This window comes from Clarias gariepinus, chromosome 8 (genome assembly GCF_024256425.1).
Source record: "Clarias gariepinus isolate MV-2021 ecotype Netherlands chromosome 8, CGAR_prim_01v2, whole genome shotgun sequence".
Taxonomy (NCBI): domain Eukaryota; kingdom Metazoa; phylum Chordata; class Actinopteri; order Siluriformes; family Clariidae; genus Clarias; species Clarias gariepinus.
In genome coordinates, this window is record NC_071107.1 from 14772478 (window position 1) to 14792353 (window position 19876).

Consider the following 19876-nt stretch of genomic DNA (forward strand, 5'->3'; position numbering starts at 1 on the left):
TGTCCAAAATGTCTTGGTATGCTGAATGATTCAGCCTGAATCATTAGAATTTTGTTTACTAGGGATAAGGGGCCCGACTGAAACACCTGAATTCAACAATTACCAGGTTTGCCCAAATACTTTTTATCCACATAGTGTACGTTGCTTCTTCAGAGTGAAGTCGTTTTTTACACTTATCCCAGTGTCACATTGACTGAAAATCAGTTTGTCAGGCAAATATATCATATCCGCTTATGTATGTTCATTTACACTTTGCAGCCAAAGGTATGTGGACAGTATGTGGCAGTATGTGACGTGGATCATTACAGTCACATGTGGATCTTCTGTTGCCATAAAGTTGGATGCACATACTGTAGTTATCTAGAATGTCTTTGTATTCTGTATTCTGTATTACAGTTTCCGTAGCCTGCACAGAGCCTTGCTCACTGAACAACTCTCAGATATATGGTTTTATAAAAGCAAACTGGGAAGAAATAGGAAGCTAAATGCTACACTTCTATCCTATCAGTAAGAATGAGACCGGGACACAGCAATGCTTTTACAAGGCTTGGTGCCTGTCTTACCAAAAATTCCAGAATGCACACATATAACCTACTAAATAGATTCTTTCAGCAATTCATTTCCAAATCCCATTTATTTACAGTATGCCACTTATTTACAATCACACCCCATTACAATTTTACCATATAGGATTCTGCATAAGGGTTATGCAACAATAGCTATATTTTGTAGTATTACAACCTGCATCTCAGATTGATTCAAAGTACATTGTATATGAATTAGAATTTATATAAATCATATATGAAATAGACTAAAATAACTGGTTTAATTAGGATTATGAAATGTTTCAATTATATATATACTGATAACATTTAAAAATTTTGATAAATTGGCATCCCACCCTGGCTGTCCTTTGCCTTGTGCCCTAAGATCCCTGGGAATAACACCAGGCTGCCTGCAACCTTACATATGACAAACGATATGGAAAATGAATGGGTGATAATGAAGATTATGCTGTTGCTGCAGATGATGGTGATTATTATTATTACATATACCATGGATCTTGAGTCCTGGAAGGCCAGTGTCCAGCACACCATATTGAACCAAATATTTGGCAACCAATATATTTCATATATTGAACCAAATATTTGGCAGAATAATCACCAAACTTTGTTGGACCCCTAGTCTCCAGAATTGCAGTTGAAGATAGTCTTATTATCTATACCACTTCATCCTTATACAGGGTTATGGGTGGCCTGGAGCCTATCACGGGAGACTCGGGACATGAGTCAGGGTACACCCTAGATGGGGTGCCAGTCCATCACAGGGCATGCACACACACACACAAACTAAAGGCAATTTGGGAACACAAGTTATACTAATCAGCATACTAATATCATGTACACATGCCAACAATCTTTGGACTGTTGAAGGAAACCGGAGCACCTGGAGGAAACCCACGAGAAGCATGAGAACATGCAAATCTGACCCTGGAGGTGCAAGGTGCCAGTGCTATCGGACATCACTGTGTCTCCTTAACTTGAATTTCCCTCACATATATCATGGCATATGTTTCAGTAGAAAACAGTTGATCTTTGTTTCTGAATGCTCTATGATATATTACTTTGGCCTGCCGCGTCATTATGATGTTGCGAGCTGTTCCGGTGGAGTTCTATTGCATGTGTAAAGGCTTACTAACACAGGATTTCGGTTTAGTGTATCGGAGTGTGGATGGTATAGGGATTGGTGATTAAAGGCCCAGGGTTGTTCGTCGTTCTGACGATTACGGAAGAGTTTGGTGAACTCTGCTGGTTGGATCCGGCACGGGGAACAAGCTACGTGTAATATTTGATTAAAAATGGCTGAAAGGAAAACCAATGTCCCCAGCTCGAGCGCGAATTTGCTCTTTTCCACAGCTCCGGAATTCAATTTTAATCTGCCGTTCATTCCTGTCAGTCAAGCCACTGATCCAGCGGTTTTATCCGGAGGTAAGAGAAGCTGCTGGAAACGGAGCGGAAAGCGTTAGGGGATTAACAGAGATGCTGTAGTTAGCTGCTGTAGCTAAATGATGACGGGTCTGTAGGGCTCTGTGTGTTTTTCCTCAGACATAGCACATATCTTACAAAGACTTACTTGCCAACTGTTAGCGCTAATGCAGAAGGTTATGATTTATTACTAGAAAGTATTTACTTTTGTCCCGATAAAGCCTGAATTTAGTTCCTCTGTGCATTCAGTTTAGCTTGTGGCTAGCTAGCTAAGTATTAGCTTGTGTAGATGGAACTGTGTACGTTACAATTTTTTGTTGTTATTAAAACGAAGTTCCTAAATATTCGACCTGAAACATGTTACTATTGACTGTTACTATTAACTCATGCTAAATTTTTGGGTCATGAATCTTAGCTACAGCGATTTATGGAGTTATTTGCCCTTACTGAATTTAGCAGTTACGACTTTAAAAATGTTACTTTCATCACTAAAATGCAGATTGGACGGAATAATTCTGTACAATTCTAACACTGATTGAATCTTTTTAAATCCTTTTTTTCTTTCCTTCTTTACTCCCTGAACCATAGTAATTTATTAACTTAGATCTGAGTTTGATTTGCTGAGTTTAAAATGCAGTGTGGCAGCAAAATTAAATTAATGCAAAAAGTACATCTGACTGTATACAGTTCATCATATTGTATTAAACTTTAATTAAATTTATATAAAAATTCTAGTAGTGCAAATATCAGTTGAAGCAGTTACTGATCGTTGCCATTTATCTGCTTGAGGATCCCGGTTTGATAATTGTCTCTGATTTTCTACCAACTTCCAATAAACTTGCTGGTAGTTTTTAATCAAAAGTTGTTGTTTTTGTTTTCTTCAATTTTATGGTCTTCTTATCTTTCCTGAGAAAGCCTACCTTTTGTGTTATGATTGGTTACAAGAATTCAGTTACACCTATGATTGGATAGTGTATGTAAAGTCTGATCCAATGAGAGCTTCTTCCTCTACAAAAGACCAGGATGCTTTAAAGTCTGAAGCAAAAATTTGTTCCCGCAGAGTTTAAGGATCAGGAATAAAAGCAAAATTTCCCTCCCGACATCTTGTAAGTAAGTGTGCCGGCTCACACTTATTACTCTTCTCCCCTAGAAATCATTGCACAATCCATTTATTATATCCCAAAAATTTTGCAGCATTTCTCATCCAGCAGTTTCGAGACGACCCACACGTATGTTGCACCGTCCTGTGCGGCTCGCTCGGGAATGGTGTGCTATGCCTTTTGGTGGGGGGCCGTTGGGCAGTGCTCCCAAAACCCCAAAAAAACTGGCCTGAAAAAATCCCATAGACTTAACTTTGAGGCCGGCCTCTGCTGTGACATCACTGCCGTGACTGTGATGCATCAGGAGGCTCGACCACGCACTGGATGGTGTCCACACTCATTAGAAGTGACCCGACCGTCGCAGAGACACACTTTAAAATTTCTTCAGAAATTTTCGCTCTCTAGTTTCACCTACTATTCCCCCAGTATGGGGCAGACATTCAGAAAGAATATATTTATTCCAACAATAGCGATCAAGCTGATCAAGCTTTTACGTGACTAATAATGTTTAGGGCCAGAATGTTCAGATTGATCTGGTGACATCATACATTTTTATTCTGATTGGGCTATTATTTCAGTTATTAGTGAAATATTAGGTCTATGTAAACACATATGAATGAATTTTATCTGTAGATCTGACCAAAAGACATTTTACCAATCTATCATATGCATTATTCATTCTATTGTTTTTACCTTCAAACAAGATTGTAGAATCAAACCATGACCGCTATATTGTCTTTCTTTCTTTTTACAGATGATGCAAGTGAAGTTGGTGAAGAAGACAGCTTTCTTGGTCAGACCTCAACAACTGCATCTCAGCCATCAACGCTCAGCTATTTTTCGGCACCTGCAGGCACTGGCGATCCGTTTGCTTCACTAGGGCCCAAGCCATCCCTGCCTCCTTCTTCTTCTGTTGGCTCACCCGCTGCTTCTTCACTAGTGTCCAGTGCTGCAAGTGTGCCACCAAACGCCCCGATTTCTCATGTAAACTCCTCGCAGCAGTATGGCAATGCAGTTTACCAGAACCCCATCAGCGCACGCACTCCATCTCCTAACATGACAGCTACTCCACCTCCCCAGGCCAGCCAGCAGCCCTATAATCCATATCGTCACACAGCGACAAGTAGCAAAGCCAGTCCTTATATCATGGCTCCTGAGCTACAGCAGCAACTTCCTCATCAAACACCACAGCATTTCAATCCCTACTCTCAGACCCCACCACCTCCAACGTTCCCATCCGCACCCCTAACATTTATCCAGGTATGTCTTCTCGTTTGTCAAAGCTTAATGTAATTGATTAATACAGTGGGAATTAAAACAACTGTAGTGTTGCTTAAAGTTCCCTATGAATGACTAGGAAATCGTAAATTTAAATTGTTCAACTGCAAGAAAGCCATTACTGAGGCCTTGCGCAAGGTCTGTAATTCTACAGTCATGTGCAAAACCACCCTCTCTTTCAATTTATGATTAGAAATGATCTATTTATGAAATAGAAAATTAAAATAATGTTGTAAAGAAGAATGTGCCTAAATTTTTTTTTCAAAAAGATGTAAGAGACTGATTAAGGAAATAATTATTTATTAACTATTTAATAACTTATTGCTACCTAAGGTGGCTCTACAAGCTATTAAATCATATGGTAATTAGTATTGCCCACAAACTTTTTTTTATCTTTTTGGCTTCATTTTTGTTAAATAACGCAAAATGAGAGTATTTGTATGTTGTTCGTCTGAAGTTGTATTTGCCTAATATTATGAGATGCTATGATCAGATTTTTACACAGAAACACATTTGATATGGTGATTATGAGCTATGAATCCTAATTTAATGACATGAATAGAGTGGTCGAATTGACAACTTAATGTTAGTGTTGTGGTCCCTTACATTACATGATGCGTTTCTAATATTTTTCAAAGAAATAATGTAGACAGTAAGTTTAGGCCAAGTTAGTTTTTAATTTCAAGTTAGGTTTGTCATTTCAAGTTAGGCTGTCATTTAAAAGTGCAGTATTACTGTTTTGTCAGCGCTTCATGTCAATATTTATTTTATATCACAAAATATTTAAGTTAAGTTCAGGCTTTTTGTCACATATATTTTAGTGCACAGTAAAATTCTTTATTCTTAGCATATTCCAGCTTGGGTAACAGGCAGGGGTCAGAGCGCAGGCTCAGCCATTTTTCTGGCACCCCTGGAGCAGACAGGGTTAAGGGCCTTGCTCAAGGACCCAACAGCGGCAGCCGAGTGGAGCTAGGGCTCAAACTGCCGACCTTCTGATCGGTAAATTAGGGCCTTAACATACTGAGCCACCACCGTCCCTAAGTATAGTGATATACTTTTTGCCATAATACCCACTTCTAGAAGTGAATCTTTGAGTTGATTACAGTATTTAACATGACTAATTTCATCTGTTTACACTGTTAATAAAGGCCTTTGTGTATCTCTGAGACGTAATTTTCCAGAAAGCTACAGTATGCCCATTTTCTTAGTATCTTACTGTGTCTCTCTATAGCCTCCCCCTTCACAGGTTCCTCCCCCACCTTCGGGACACAGCATGGCAGGACCTGCAGGACCTATGGTTCCAGCCAACCCCATGATGCAGTACTCTCAATATAATGTCTATGAGCCTGTTCAGCCTCATTGGTTTTACTGCAAACAAGTGGAGTCCAAGAAAGTTTGGCTTCCCTTCAGTATCCTGGATTCCATAAAACTGGAGGAGACTTTTAATTCTGGTAAGCAGTTAAAAATTTACACTCATTTCCTTGGTCCAGGTCAATTGTCATCTTTTCCACATATTTTCAGTTATGTGCTGAAAGTCTTGGAAATGGAAAATGCTGGATACAATCAACAATCACTTAGAACACAGAGCCTTTGCTTAATAATAATAATAATAATAATAATAGTAATAATAAAAATTTGATTGTTGAGTACCGTTATTTGTATGCGCGCACACAATCTGTTTACATTTTTTGTTATCAATGTCTGAACAACAAATAAGTGAGCTTTACTAGTCGGAAGCTTCTGTATACCATTTTCTGTGGGCATTTTTAAAAAATCACTTAATTCTATAATGTATGAATCCAAATGACAAACTAAACAAAATGTTTTTTTCATTCCAGTAAAAACCCTAGGAAAAAAATACATATATTTACATATATTCCTTTGTGATAAAACTCTCATGTTTTATATTTAATTTCATGGAAAGGTTCTGTAATTAAAATCTGTAAAAATAAAAATTAATATCAAGAAAGTTTGAAACAGATTTCTCAAAAGCATTTGTTGTTTTGTAATTCATGAAATGGCTCCCAGTGACCAATTATGCTGAGTACTAGCAATCAAAGTTTTTTTCCAAAGCAAGAGGCAAAAATTGCCTGCAAAGCTACATACGCCTCCATCCAGATGTGCCTAAAATGATCAGACAATCACAGAGCAAGTAATCAAATCTTTGATTTTATAAGAGGAGGAGGAAGAAAAACACAGACATGCCAGATATGGAGAGGAATAAAATTAGAGCAGCACCTGCAAATAATGGAATCATTCCAGCTTCTTATGTAAATAAAATCCTGTCTAAACAAGGTTTATGGCATTTTTAAAAAAATTAATTTAAGAAAAATACATAATATTTTCTCAGAGTGTACACTATTCACTGTTCACAAGTTGAATGGTTGTTGGAACAGTTGTATTATCACTCAACACTAAATATTGGCAGTGTAATGCAATCATGCTATAGATCAAAGGTTGAAACAGCATCCAAGTCCTAAATGTTACAAGTGAATTATTATTTTTTGTATACTTTGGTATCTCAGTCCAGCCAGACCCGGAGAATGTGATCGTGAGTACAGATGGTGGCCGCTATGATGTGCTGCTTTATGATCGCAGTCGCACTTCTGTGTACTGGGAAGAAGAGCCGACTGAGGTGCGCCGATGTACCTGGTTCTACAAAGGAGACACTGACAGCCGCTTTATCCCCTATTCTGAGGACTTTAGTGACAAACTGGAGGTACTTTACATCGCTGGACAGGAATTATTTCTTGATTAGATCAATGGGGGCACTATGAACTCTTTGTTGCTGCTGCTTTACTCTGATTATTCATACATGCTTTAGTTTCAGCTAGCAATAAGAGAAGTGCGTGAGGCTATGGGAATGTTTGTCGTTTTGACAGGCGGAATATAAGAAAGCTGTCTGCACTAATCAGTGGCACCGCCGGCTGGAGTTTCCCTCAGGGGAAACGATTGTTATGCACAATCCAAAGGTATGCTGCTGAACTGAGTCATCCAAGCATCATTTTAGATGGGATGTGTACTGCTTTGTGTACTGTAAGAGCTGCTTTGTCATGTCTGTGTAAAATGTCATTGGTGCACATTTCAGGTCATAGTGCAGTTTCAGCCAACAGCTACGCCTGATGAATGGGGCACCACACAGGATGGTCAGACTCGGCCCAGAGTGGTAAAGAGAGGAGTGGATGATGACCATGATGAAGTCCCTGATGGTAAGTGGAACACTTTAATCACTCAGTTCCTACAGTCGCCTAAACATAATTAAATTTCATTTCTGTTGTCAGCTTTCTGCTGCACTTGCTATAAGATATGTTGATGATGTGCAAGGCTTGTATAAGAATATCACAATCTTTTTACATATTAATATCACAATCTTACAGTATTCCATGCTGCCATCTCTTCACTAGGTGAAATGCCACAAGTGGACCATTTGGTGTTCATGGTGCATGGCATTGGTCCTGTGTGTGATCTGCGGTTCAGGAGCATGGTGGAGTGTGGTAAGATCCAAAAGCTTCTTAGCAGATTTATTTCTATGATTAAATGGCTAATATTATGAACTCGTAATAAGTCAGACAGGGTCGTTGCTATTCATTCTTTTCTTCCTAGTCATACATTTGCAGAGTAGAAGATAATTATTTTTAATAATAAGTTGTTAGTGTAAAAAAAAAAACTGAAACTCTTTGTGTTCCTGTGTGCTCTCAGTGGATGATTTCCGAAGTGTTTCTTTGAAGCTGCTGCAAAGTCATTTTAAGAAGCCTCTAGATGACCATGTTATAAGCCGTGTGGAGTTTCTGCCTGTGCACTGGCACAGAGCCCTGCATGGAGACGCCACAGGAGTGGACAGGTTTAAATTTTTGAATTCAGATCCAACTTCAAACTGTTCAATAATTTACAAATATTGGCGTACAGTACAGCACTTCCCAGTTTAAACATGTTTTTAACCCCTAGTACAAGTTTTTTTTTGCTTTATCATTTGAGACCTGTGCATATATAACTCAAGTCTATATATAGGATTTTTTTTGACCACAATGCTTCTTGCAAGTCGATGGTTAAGCATTATTTTTTTTCAGGTTTTAATAACTTGTTGCGCAGCTCCTCCAGTAATTTTGTTTGCTTGACGCAGGCCAACTATTTTATTTGGCTGTAGCACAGGGTGTCTAGTTACTAAAATTATTATTAAGAAGAAACTGATTTCTGTGCTTGTGCAAAGCTGACTAAATACTAAAATAGCTTATTTTGTTTCCTGTAAAGGCGAATAAAGAAGATTACCTTACCGAGCACTGTGCGCCTTCGACACTTTACCAATGAAACCCTCTTAGATGTTCTGTTCTACAACAGCCCGACCTATTGCCAAACCATCATGGACACCGTGGCTTTTGAGATTAACCGACTTTATGCACTGTTCATGCAGAGAAACCCAGATTTCAAAGGGGGTGTGTCAGTAGCTGGACACAGTCTAGGTATAAAAGTTTTTCCTGTATGAATAACCCGCTCTGTGAAACAGTTTCTCAAGTATTTTATGCTGTATTAAAGAGCACCATTGAACCTTTGCTTTATTGTAACCTGTAATTGTTGTACTTGTAGGGTCCTTAATACTTTTCGACCTATTGTCTAATCAGAAGAACCTGTCTTCTGCATCAACTCCAAATGAGAACACTCAGCCTGAAGTTAAACAGGTATTTAAGATGAGTATCATGATATTGATTAAGCTAGATACATTGCTTGCTGCTGAGCATGACTGTAGTGATTTTAGGTGGACTTTTTATGGGTCAGAAAGCGGAGTTGTCCAATTATAATTCCTTGAAAGTAACCACTTGTGACTCCATTACCCATTCCGATGGCCATCAGATGTTTTGAACTGGTGTGAGCATCATCTGTACATTGTTGTACTTTTTAAAATATTTTGCAGTGCCCTTTTTATGTCAAAATGCCTGGCCAGTCTCACTTCTATCAGACATCTCTGAAACGATTCCTCATGCTGGGAGCTTTGAAGAAAATCATTTAATGCGATTTCCTGGTCATTTAGTACATTAATGTAGTCAGTTGACTTAATTTTATTGCCACATAGCATGTCTGAGTCTAGACCGGATAAACTAAAGCAACCCCAGATCATAACACTGCCTCCAGAGGCTTGTACAATGAGTGGGCACTATGGATGACGAGTGCTTCTCTTTCTTACCCTGATATACCCTTTACTCTGGAATATAGGGTCAGTCTGGACTCATCAGACTGATTAAAATTTTTTCCATTGCTCCAATGTCCAAGCTCTATGCTTCTTAGCAACTTGAAGCCTCTTTCCTTTGATTGGTCTCACTAACATGTGGTTCCTCTGTGTGGAAATGCTCTTAGTTTTATTTCTAAACATAGCTCTAAGTCCTACTGATGATTTTTTTAATTATTTTTTTTTACAGTGCAAATTCACATGGTTTTCATAACGTGTTGGACAGCTCTTAACCCAATTCCAGTAATTGTATTGTTTGCTGGATACAGGCCAATAATTTGACTATTTTCCTTGGTTAGCCAGTGTATCTATAATTGTAACTAGAGCTTTAGAAAGCTGTTTATTTTGGATTTTGGCTTGCAACCCATGTTTGCAACTACTATGTAATTCCGTAGCATCAGTGTGAATTAATAAATTGTTTGCTTTAGGCGAGTCCTCCTGTCCCCCAGGCCACTGAGGTATTCAGCCCGGCTGCAGCAGAGGAATCAAAGGAGGAGGAAGAGGATACGGCAAATCTGTCATCTGTTCTAGAGCAGCTGGGCCTTTCTGAGTACCTCAGCACCTTCGAACAGGAGAAGATCGATGTTGAGTCACTGGTAAGAGCAACCATTGATGATTTTTTAAATTCTTTTTAAACTTGTGCATTTATTCATTTGGCCAGATTATGCTAATATTCTCTCCCCTTCTCTTTCTTGTTGCCTGTTTGTCTCTCTGCAGCTTATGTGCACAGTGGATGATTTAAAAGAAATGGGTATTCCTTTGGGCCCACGCAAAAAACTTGCAAAGTTTGTTAAAGAGAAGGCAGCAAAGCAGGTAAACATTATTTTCATGTAAAGCAGATGTTTTTTATTAATGCAGATAGTTTAAGCCCATTTTTCTCTGTTATTTTTAGGCTGCACAACAGGCTGCAAGAGAGAAGGTTGTAGCTAAAGAAGATATTAAAGAAGTTTCAAACACTCAACACACTGAATCAACCACAGCCGTTACCAGCTCCAAAGTCCCAGTGGGCAGGCTTATGTCATCCATGCATGTGGATTACAACTGCTTTGAAATTGGCACTGGGCAGGTAAAGTTCTAGGCCTATCTTAATGATCATGGGAAAAGCTACGTTCACATTTCCAACACGTTTTCAAATTGACTTGGGTCAGTTTCATATATGGTACTATTTCGGAGATATATATATATAGTTTCATATTTGGTACTATTTTGGATTTATATACTTAAATGAAAACTCGACTTGAATGAGAACCGTCAGATTAGAATTCATGCAACATTTTTCCTCTGCACATGTGTAGCAGGCTGACATCATCAGTCAGCAATGGCAGCACAGGCATTTAATTTCAACAGTGGGGCACAGCAGAGGGAAAGTGAAATCGGTGAATTTGTGGACATCTGGGGAAATAAGTCCAAGCAAAACTGGAGGAAACCTACATAAATAGAGCAATGTTTGAAAGAATGTCAGAGGAAATAACAAAGCTTGGCCATAAATGAACATGTCTGCAGTGCCAGCTAATAGAGCCTTAATTCAAAGTTAAAATAGGCAACATGCGAGCAAAGACGTATGAATGCACGCGTATGCTATTTCAAGGACAGATGTTTCCACATTAGAGTAAGATAAAAGTTGCTTGTAATTATGAACTGTCATGATAGGCAAATCTGATCTGAACAATAAAATCAGAATTAAACAATGTGGGTTAAATTGTGAACGCATCCCAACGTTCCCTAGTGCATCCATATTACAGTACATTATCACTTCCATGTTGGCAGCCCATTTATTTTGTCACTTTGTACAGCACATTTGTAGTTAGAAAAAAAATGGAATAAACAAAAATAATGAAGTTGTGGGGGAAGTGGAGAGAGTAGAACTGAAACTAACAAGACTGAAGAAGCTGACCTGGCAACTATCCTTCTTCCCTAAAGGATGAGAAACCTGCTATACAAATTACAAAGCTACAGATGAGCTCTTTATATTTGCACTCATCTTATGCACACTTTAAGGCTATAGGTCATAGTGGACCATATGACCTAGGACAGTTTAATTAATTTTATTTATTTTGTATAATGGAAGACAGTAGTTGTTGACATTAGAGTTTTTTTCCCCCATAGGTATCAGTGGTGTATCATGCTCTGGACTTTGACCCGGTCAATTTTTTCGCACTTGGCTCACCTATCGGCATGTTTCTGACAGTGCGAGGGGTGGAGAAACTCGAGGAGACATACCAGCTACCCACCTGCAAAGGCTTCTTTAACATTTATCATCCGGTATGTTTCAACACAGTCCCAAAACTTATTATATTTTTAATTACCTTTTTGACAGTAAAAAGTTTTCATTGTGAAACTCATGTTTTAAGTTTTCAACTACGTGTAAAAATGTTTATCACTCCTGTACATGACTGCTAACAATGGATTAACTTGTTAGCTTATCGATAATACTACAGGGAATTAGTTTTTCTGATTAGTTTAAACATAAAATGTTCTCTGTTGTCAGTTGGATCCAGTGGCATACAGGCTTGAGCCAATGATTTTACCAGACATAGAACTGGAACCAGTTTTGATTCCTCATCATAAAGGGAGGAAAAGGCTTCATCTTGGTGTGTATGACAGAGTATATTTATATTTTAGATTTTGTATCTCATCACGATTAACAATACCAACATTTGGTATTTTATTTTCTTCAGAATTAAAGGAGAGTCTGTCCAGGATGGGTTCTGACTTGAAGCAGGGCTTTATCAGTTCTTTAAAGACTGCATGGCAGACCCTGCATGATTTTGCTCGTGCTCATACCGCCTCCACAAAGCTGCATGAACAGCTGGCCATAGTGGCCAGTCAGATAAAAGAAGAAGAGGAAATGCAAAAAGAAGGTGAGCTTTGAAAAGTTTTCTCAGCTAATTTTTTTCTTTGCAAGATTTGTAAGCAATGATAATTATTTGTGTGTACAGATGACGATAAGCTAGTCATGGAGAGTCCTGAGCCTGCAAAGGAGGAAGAAACTCGGGTGAAGGTGGGCATGCTGAACGGAGGTCGTCGCATTGATTATGTCCTGCAAGAGAAGCCCATTGAGAGCTTCAACGAATACCTCTTTGCTCTCCAGAGTCACCTGTGTTACTGGTATGTTTCATACAACATAGTGTCAAATAATAGGAAGAAATATGTTGGAATCTTTTTCTTTTTTACTGACAATTTTCTTATTTCATTTTCCAGGGAATCTGAGGACACGGCTTTGTTCTTTCTTAAAGAAGTTTATAAGACTATGGACATATGGCCAGAGCAATCAGCGCACTGATGTGATAATAAAAAAAATAATAAAGCACCTGTCATTTGAAATGGTATTAAACTTTCCAGGCAGGCAGATGAATGACTTTCTTTTTATTTCCTTCTTTTTTTTCTTCTTGTATAAATAAGAATACATCCGTATTACTCTGTATATCTTAAATTAAGAAACTGAGAATTATTGAGTGGTGGTAAGTTCCACCATATATCAACATTTTTATAGAGCTGTGAAAGACAGTGGTGTTCACTAGACTTTATGAATCATGGTAGAAACATAAACGTTACTGTATTAGGTAATGAAGACTTAAGTCCTATGTAATGAAGACCCATAATTCACCCATTAAACTGATTTTGTCCAATCTGTGTGCCAGTGACTGACTGGTGTACTATACATGTTTTTGATAATGGACACCATTACAAATGGAGGTCAACACAAAGCTGAAAGACTGCTGTCCATCTTTATTTGAAAAAAGGTGTCTTCACCATTGCATTGTGCTGTTTTTGAGATGCTACAGATGCCAGACTTGAATTAGTAGCCTCAAGTGTTTAATTGATTAAAAAAAAAAAAGTTGTGAATGGAAACTAAATGGCCACTAGGGATTAATAATGGTCCACGCTTACACAAAACCAGTTGGGGTGAAGTGAGCATTTACCCACTTCACATGCAGTGACCGGCGTTTTTACCCGCTGAATCTGATGCTTGCTAAACTGGACTGCAAGTGTTACATTTCCTTGTTTAAATTCCTTCTTAGCATTTTGTTCATACCCATTTACAACTGATTGTCTTGTTTAGTAACATCACCTTTTTAAAAAACTGCCTCATTAGCACAATGCAATTATAATACTTAATGCAAATAAAAAAAGAACTGTAGTTTAAAAAAAACAAACAAAAACTAGCATATGATAACCAGTAACATGCCTAGGTTAGGCATGCTTGAACATAAAAGCACCAACTTAATTGGTCATTTTAAAATGACCAAAAAAAAAAAAAAATCTAAATAGACCTTCAGAACAGGAATAATGATCATCTTTCACACAAAGTGGGATCCTATACAGCACTTCATTTTGTTAACTTAGTCCAACCATATTCATTCTTAGTTGATACCCGTGCTCCTTCATTTTAATTAATAAAATATCTTTTCATTATTTCAGAAAATGTAGCTAATTAACATAGCTATATCTGGACAAAACTCATGGGGTCAAGACTGTGCTTACTGTGAGCAGGTTTACTGTAACTGTTTTAATCCTCTGCTCTGCTCTGACTTTTGTAGGCCTGCTTGCGGAGGTGGTTTTCGATTTCCTCGCGGAACACTAACATGCCCAAATGAGAGTGAGAAGCTTCGTTCATAGCTTTGGACTGGATACACATGCGATACTGTTCTGGCGTTAACTCATCTGCACACAGCTTCTCGTGCCACAGGTGGAAGAGACCTGAAACAGGCGTGCGCATCACTATCAGCTCGCTCCTCAGATACTTTCTGTACAGGTGGACGTCCTCCACTCCCCAACCCTTCACTTCCAGATCAAATCCTCCTGGAATGTTAATGACAAAAAAAGAAAACTTAATGCCATAATAAACACACACATTTACTTAAATTAGATAATGTTACTAGGTTGCATGGCAGCTGACCGATAGTGAGGAAGTCTGAACGGTACTGACACGTCATTCCAAATCCAAAGTCCCTCCAGAATCCAGCATCTTTTTTATGAATCTGTAAATGATGCAGCAGAGTTATAATATTAAATGCAGTTTTATTCAATCCACAAAATAAAGAGAATGGGGAAAAATGATCTAGCTACATACCAACTGATGTTCAATGGGCGGCGTCAAATCAAGATTCCCATACACTATGGCAGGATTATATAAACTAAACACTACTGGATAGAACACTCGTTTCCCTTCAGGGAAAAGAAAATAGATACATTTCTAGCAGGATAAATTAAAACATTTAAATCTCTTTTACACACACACACAAGATGATTTCTACTCAATAAGTTTTATAATGTAAAGATGAACCGCAGGGTGTTTTTAAAACCTTAGATAACAGTTACCCAAACCTCTAACCTCTAGATTATTACTAGCTGATTATCAAGAAATAATAAACACAAGCACATTTGTTATTAAATCACATACCAGGCATTGTATTGAGACGGCAGGTGTTGAGGAATTCTAATGTGAAATAAATATCTACATCGCAGAAAAACATCAACACGTCGGTTTCTTTTTTCCACGCGTGAGCACCGATGTCCAATCCTCTGCCACGGGAAAACTCCTCGTCCACAGGGATGAGAGTGTAGTTTGTGAAATTCTCCTTACTTTGACAAACGTAAGTGGAAGTTAGATAAAAAACAAAAAATGTTTACAACAAATAGATCATTATTTAGAGCTTGATGAATTACAAACTATAGGTTATTTTTGTTATATCACCTCTGACAAACAACCGTTAGACCGAGAACAGAAATGTTGTACAGCACAAACCTGGACATTTTTTGTAAGGATGATGTCACCTCTTGCAAACCATCTTCCCCAAAGTAAACCACTGTAAGATGGACTCGTTTGTCCTGATGTATACACACCTCCCTAAAGAAAAATGCAATATTAATGTATTTTTTACTGAAGCATCTCTCATTTTAATTACATCTTACTTCATTTAAAAATTAACCGCTTTTATTGCACTCAAACAAACATAGAAGGGGAAAAAAAAAACTTCAGCAACGATTGAGGCACAGTCTACTTATGTATGGCAAAGATCTGCACATTAACTGCTCGATTTCACACTTCATTAAATCTCCAATACTTCTCAGCATGTGCGAGATTGCTGAATATACAGTAAACATCTGCTCATTTTACACCCTAGATGTATACAATTTCTAATTTCTAAGCTGATTAAAGTTTGATTTCTAACCTATTAAAGTCTGACTTATTCAGGTACATTTACGGACTTCATGTCACTATTCTTACCTGAAGTTGTGTAGAAACTGAATAAAAGCTTCTGTTCTGCCTGACAAAGGCACTATGATATTAATGATTGTGTTGGCGGTGTCCACAGATGTGCTCCTAACTTTCATTAAGGGACCAAATGGACGGAACAGAGTAACATGACGGAATTCATGCGAATTTTCCTTTGCAAAGTACAACTCGTACTGTGTTCCTTTATCCCGCTCAGTCCTATAGAGGCCTAGAAAGCATAAAAAGTAACACAATGTCCTGACCAGTCAAAATTTACACTTTTTAAAAAAATGGCAAATATGCAAACATTCATAATATGAACATACAGTAATATGACAAGTTCAATGTTCTTACCTTCAACAAAGTGGCTGTCTGTGAATGTCTGTCTCTGCATGGGGATGTCTTCCTCTTGACCATCCTCTTCATCAGGATTGTTAAGGACATCCAGGCCTGCCTCAATTACCTCCACTAGCTCATCTCGCCGGTCCTTGCGTACAGGCTTTTCTTCAGGATGCCGGGTGAGCCCCATCTCCAACTGATAAACTTTTGTTGTGGTAAAACTTTCAAAAGGCACTAAAGCATACTCGCTGGGGAGCCTTGCTCCTGTATTCACCTCGGCCTTATCGATCTGCGAATGCAGGAAATCCAACAAATCACTCGGTTCCTGATCTTTACCATCAACCAGGCCCTGTATTCCAGGGCTCTCTTTTCTCTCCTGCAAGCTCTTTAGCTTGTCATTCATCTCCTGCAGCTCCTGTTTAAGCTGGGCAATCTGCCTCTTGAGGCTGGCTGCTCGGCTGAGGTGTCGCTCCTCTTGCTCCTGAAGCAGTGCCTGATAATATTCTTTTCCATAAGGTTCCCCTCCGAGGCCAGGCAACCCATGGTTCACATCTGCAGGTGGTGTACATTCCAGCAAGTAGGCAAAGAAGAGGAAGACAAAGAACAAAAATATACCCAGAAGGAGCCAGCGCACCCGGCCTTGCAGTGGCAGCCCTCGTCTGGGCATAGCGGGGAGGGGTCACACAGTTCTCCTGATCAGCCACACATCTTCAGGTCTTCTTTGCCAAAACCTTGCTTTATGCACAGACAGGTCTAATCCATGACATGTTTATAAAGGCTTCATTATGTGTTACATTAATTCTGTATTCTTCTGAAAGAGAAAATGGGGGCGTGGAGTGCAGTGAAGTTACACCCCTGCAGTCATATAGCATTCCTAAGGCATTTCAGTCTTCATATTCAGATTCCTCAAAAATGTGTGACTATACAGCTGGCAAAGCTCGCTGCGTCTTCATGTTTACCTTGATCCGGCTCAACAGTAATGTGCCATCTGGAAAAATATGATTTTTTTTCCTTCATTAGAATAGGAACAAGCCAAAAAATATTTTTTTCTGTGAATGCCAAGCTCTCTGCTTAACATAAAAAAAGGAAAAATTTACTTTAGCTGCATCTGCCATTAGTTCATGATTATATCATTACTTTGACCCAAAAATTAAGCAGATTATAAAAAGTGCCTGCTCATAAACTGACACAAACCGCTTTTTACATCAACCTGAATTCATTCTATGCCACATCACCTCCATGTCTTCTATCTCAGGTCATATCAGATTACACGCTGCTTATTATAATAAATACAGGAGCATGTCCAGGCATGGGAAATGTTTTTTTTTTCTTTACTGTTCTCTTAAAACATATGACGTAATCTAATTTCAAACATGACAAACATGATCTTCAGTCTCAGCTTCCTCAAGCCAATCTGAACATTCTCCAAAACACACAGGTTACACGTGAAGCTGGACAGTATTACAGCTCGACCTGATGGAGTTAACGTGTAGTAAAAATATTAACATTTGCACAGTAATTCAACTCAAACAAAACACACTCGCGAGCAACATAATAAGGTTATAATAATAATCTCCTATTGAACTAATACAGCATTCTGTGGAACTGTTTTGGTAAATAGGATTTAAAGAACCACACGTTACCGAAACAGAAGTAAAGTACCTCAGCAACTTTAAAGAGCAGCTCGTACAATAAGTCCATAACCAGACGCAATAGCTTTAAATGACTTTTAAGCCACATTGTCATTCATAAAAATACAATCCGAGGTTGAATCGAGACGCATCGCGGTTAGCGGGAAGGAGAACTAAAGAGAAGGATGGAGGGATTCGCCCGTGAGCGTCAACGTTTAGGCGGAAGTTATTTTCTTTGCAGAATGTATCGCGAAAGCTGTTTCTTTTTTACTTACCTTCATGTTACATTAATGTTTACTTTTATTTTAGAAACCTGAGCCGATAGCTGGGAAACAAACGTGTGAGCTAAACGCCACGGGGCAGAAAACACGGAAGCACAGAATTATGTCCAGTTTCCGGTTGTTGTTGTCTTTTTTTTTTCTTCTGCAGCACTTCAGAATAAAAGTACACTGACTCTTAACTCCAAGGTTGTAATTTGTGTAGTTTAAAGAATTTCCAGTAGCAAAAATAATTAATTAAATAATTCACTTATTCATTCATCTTCTTTACCGGTTTATCCTGTGTACTGGGTCGTAGGGGACCTGGAGCCTCTCCCAGGAGATTTAGGGCACGAGGCAGGGTACACTCTGGACAGAGTGCCCAATCTACTGCAGGGCACACACGCCCACACACATCCGAGGACATTGGTGGCTCAGTGATGGATTTCTCTCATGGCATGCCAGGTGAGAAACCGACAGCACCACTGAGCGGAAGGCTTGTGCTTGATTCTCACCCAATGCCCAAACCCCGGATGTAGTGCTGGTCCCAAGCCCGGATAAAATGGAAGGGTTCTGTCAGTTAGGGCATCCGGGCAGCCGAAAGACTAACAGTATGTTAGCCTAATTGGTAAGCCTTTGGACTGTCAAGTCAGGTAGGCTTTATTGTCACTTCAACCATATACACAGTGAAACTAAATAATGTTCATCCAGGACCAAGATGCTACATGCAACATAAATTTAAAACAAAAATTAACAGAAAACTAACTAGCTAACGTAGAGACCTAATTTGCTGGCTAGCTGGGACAAGACAGGTTGACATTTAAGGTAACTGTGGAAAGAAACCGGAGTACCTGGAGGAAACCCACCAAGCACAGGGATAACATACACACAGACCCGAGACGGGAATCAAACGCCCCCGTGCGAGGCCACAGTGCTAACCCGAGAAGTAACATACTGTATAATAGGATTTTTCCCTATTTTTATTTTATATCTATTCAAAACAAGAGCAGTGGTGGAAGAGACTGTAGCATTCATTTATTCCATCCGTTTTATGCACTGCTTATCACGTGTACACTCTCTGGGGGCCGGTTGAGTGTCTGAATTGTTAAGTTTTAAAATTAATCAGAAGAAGAAGAATTATTGTTTGTTGTGTCCACCCCAATAAACGTCGACCAGGAGAAAGAGACGAATGCACACTCAGCAAAGAGAGCATATTTAAGCGTTTGGCAAGGTGCCCTATGTCAAGTAACTCCAGAACATCAAAAGAACCAATCATTACAGCATTATCACACTTGAGGTCATGCTCTTTTGCTAGATAGCAGAACTGCTGTGATGCCTTCAGCACTTAAGCTATGGCCTTGTGCCTACAACTGCATCACATCCATGCTGATAACCACACAACAGCACTCCCTCTTTTGTGATATTGCTTAGGTAAACTCAAACAATACTAAGTATGTTGAAATAAATTTGACTCTGTATATATGTTCACAGCAGCAGTTCCTTAATACAGATCTAGGGTATATGGGTGAGATTATTCACTGAAGAAAGAGGGACACACATGTACTATATGTTTGTTGGAAATGCAGATCTAGGGTATCCATGTGAAACCATCCACAAGAGGAGAAAGTTAAGTTCAAAATACTTTGTTGTTTTGTCAGTGTATCAAATTACAGCATAAGTATTTCTTATACTGATTGTTTACTGTGTTTTTATTGTAATATGTTTTTTATTAAATATTACTTTCTTGCCTCAAGCTATTGTGATGTTCTTCTACTTTTGGTTGTTCCCATCAAGGAGTCACCACAGAGGACCATCTGACCGCAACCCTCTCATTCTATCTGTAATAAA

The 19876-nt window shown here is 38.8% G+C and overlaps 2 protein-coding genes across 3 annotated transcripts; one reads left to right on the top strand and one right to left on the bottom strand.

The window, feature by feature from the left end:
• Positions 1-1802: 1802 nt before the first annotated feature.
• On the top strand, positions 1803-14250 carry sec23ip (SEC23 interacting protein). 2 transcript variants are annotated; one of them, XM_053501828.1, is made up of 19 exons: positions 1803-1988; positions 3840-4345; positions 5595-5814; positions 6889-7082; positions 7246-7335; positions 7452-7572; positions 7768-7857; positions 8063-8204; positions 8612-8820; positions 8945-9036; positions 10010-10177; positions 10299-10394; positions 10474-10647; positions 11688-11843; positions 12070-12172; positions 12260-12442; positions 12521-12689; positions 12783-12907; positions 14123-14250. In XM_053501828.1, exons 1-18 carry the CDS (start codon positions 1859-1861, stop codon positions 12862-12864), a joined length of 2925 nt encoding a protein of 974 aa, XP_053357803.1. In that variant the 5' UTR covers positions 1803-1858; the 3' UTR covers positions 12865-12907; positions 14123-14250. The 2 variants fall into 2 exon arrangements, with proteins under 2 accessions (XP_053357803.1, XP_053357802.1); XM_053501827.1 differs by lacking the exon at positions 14123-14250 and having other exon boundaries at positions 12783-13210.
• csgalnact2 (chondroitin sulfate N-acetylgalactosaminyltransferase 2) lies at positions 13291-18169 on the bottom strand. The gene is made up of 8 exons (XM_053501829.1): positions 18047-18169; positions 16156-17128; positions 15814-16030; positions 15331-15432; positions 14986-15167; positions 14656-14750; positions 14482-14563; positions 13291-14384 (listed from the first exon to the last, which is right to left on the bottom strand). The coding sequence occupies exons 2-8, from the start codon at positions 16805-16807 to the stop codon at positions 14092-14094; spliced, it is 1623 nt and encodes a 540-aa protein (XP_053357804.1). The 5' UTR covers positions 16808-17128; positions 18047-18169; the 3' UTR covers positions 13291-14091.
• Between the last annotated feature and the right edge of the window lie 1707 nt (positions 18170-19876).

Excerpts from the sequence above, each read along its gene's own strand:
- sec23ip (XM_053501828.1), top strand. The coding sequence starts at position 1,859 with ATGGCTGAAAGGAAAACCAATGTCCCCAGCTCGAGCGCGAATTTGCTC. Across the intron at positions 7,573-7,767 it reads CCATGATGAAGTCCCTGATG|GTGAAATGCCACAAGTGGAC; the intron begins GTAAGTGGAACA and ends TCTCTTCACTAG. Across the intron at positions 12,443-12,520 it reads AGAGGAAATGCAAAAAGAAG|ATGACGATAAGCTAGTCATG; the intron begins GTGAGCTTTGAA and ends TTGTGTGTACAG.
- csgalnact2 (XM_053501829.1), bottom strand. The coding sequence starts at position 16,807 with ATGCCCAGACGAGGGCTGCCACTGCAAGGCCGGGTGCGCTGGCTCCTT. Across the intron at positions 15,168-15,330 it reads TCCTTACAAAAAATGTCCAG|TAAGGAGAATTTCACAAACT; the intron begins GTTTGTGCTGTA and ends CGTTTGTCAAAG. Across the intron at positions 14,564-14,655 it reads CGCCCATTGAACATCAGTTG|ATTCATAAAAAAGATGCTGG; the intron begins GTATGTAGCTAG and ends CATCATTTACAG.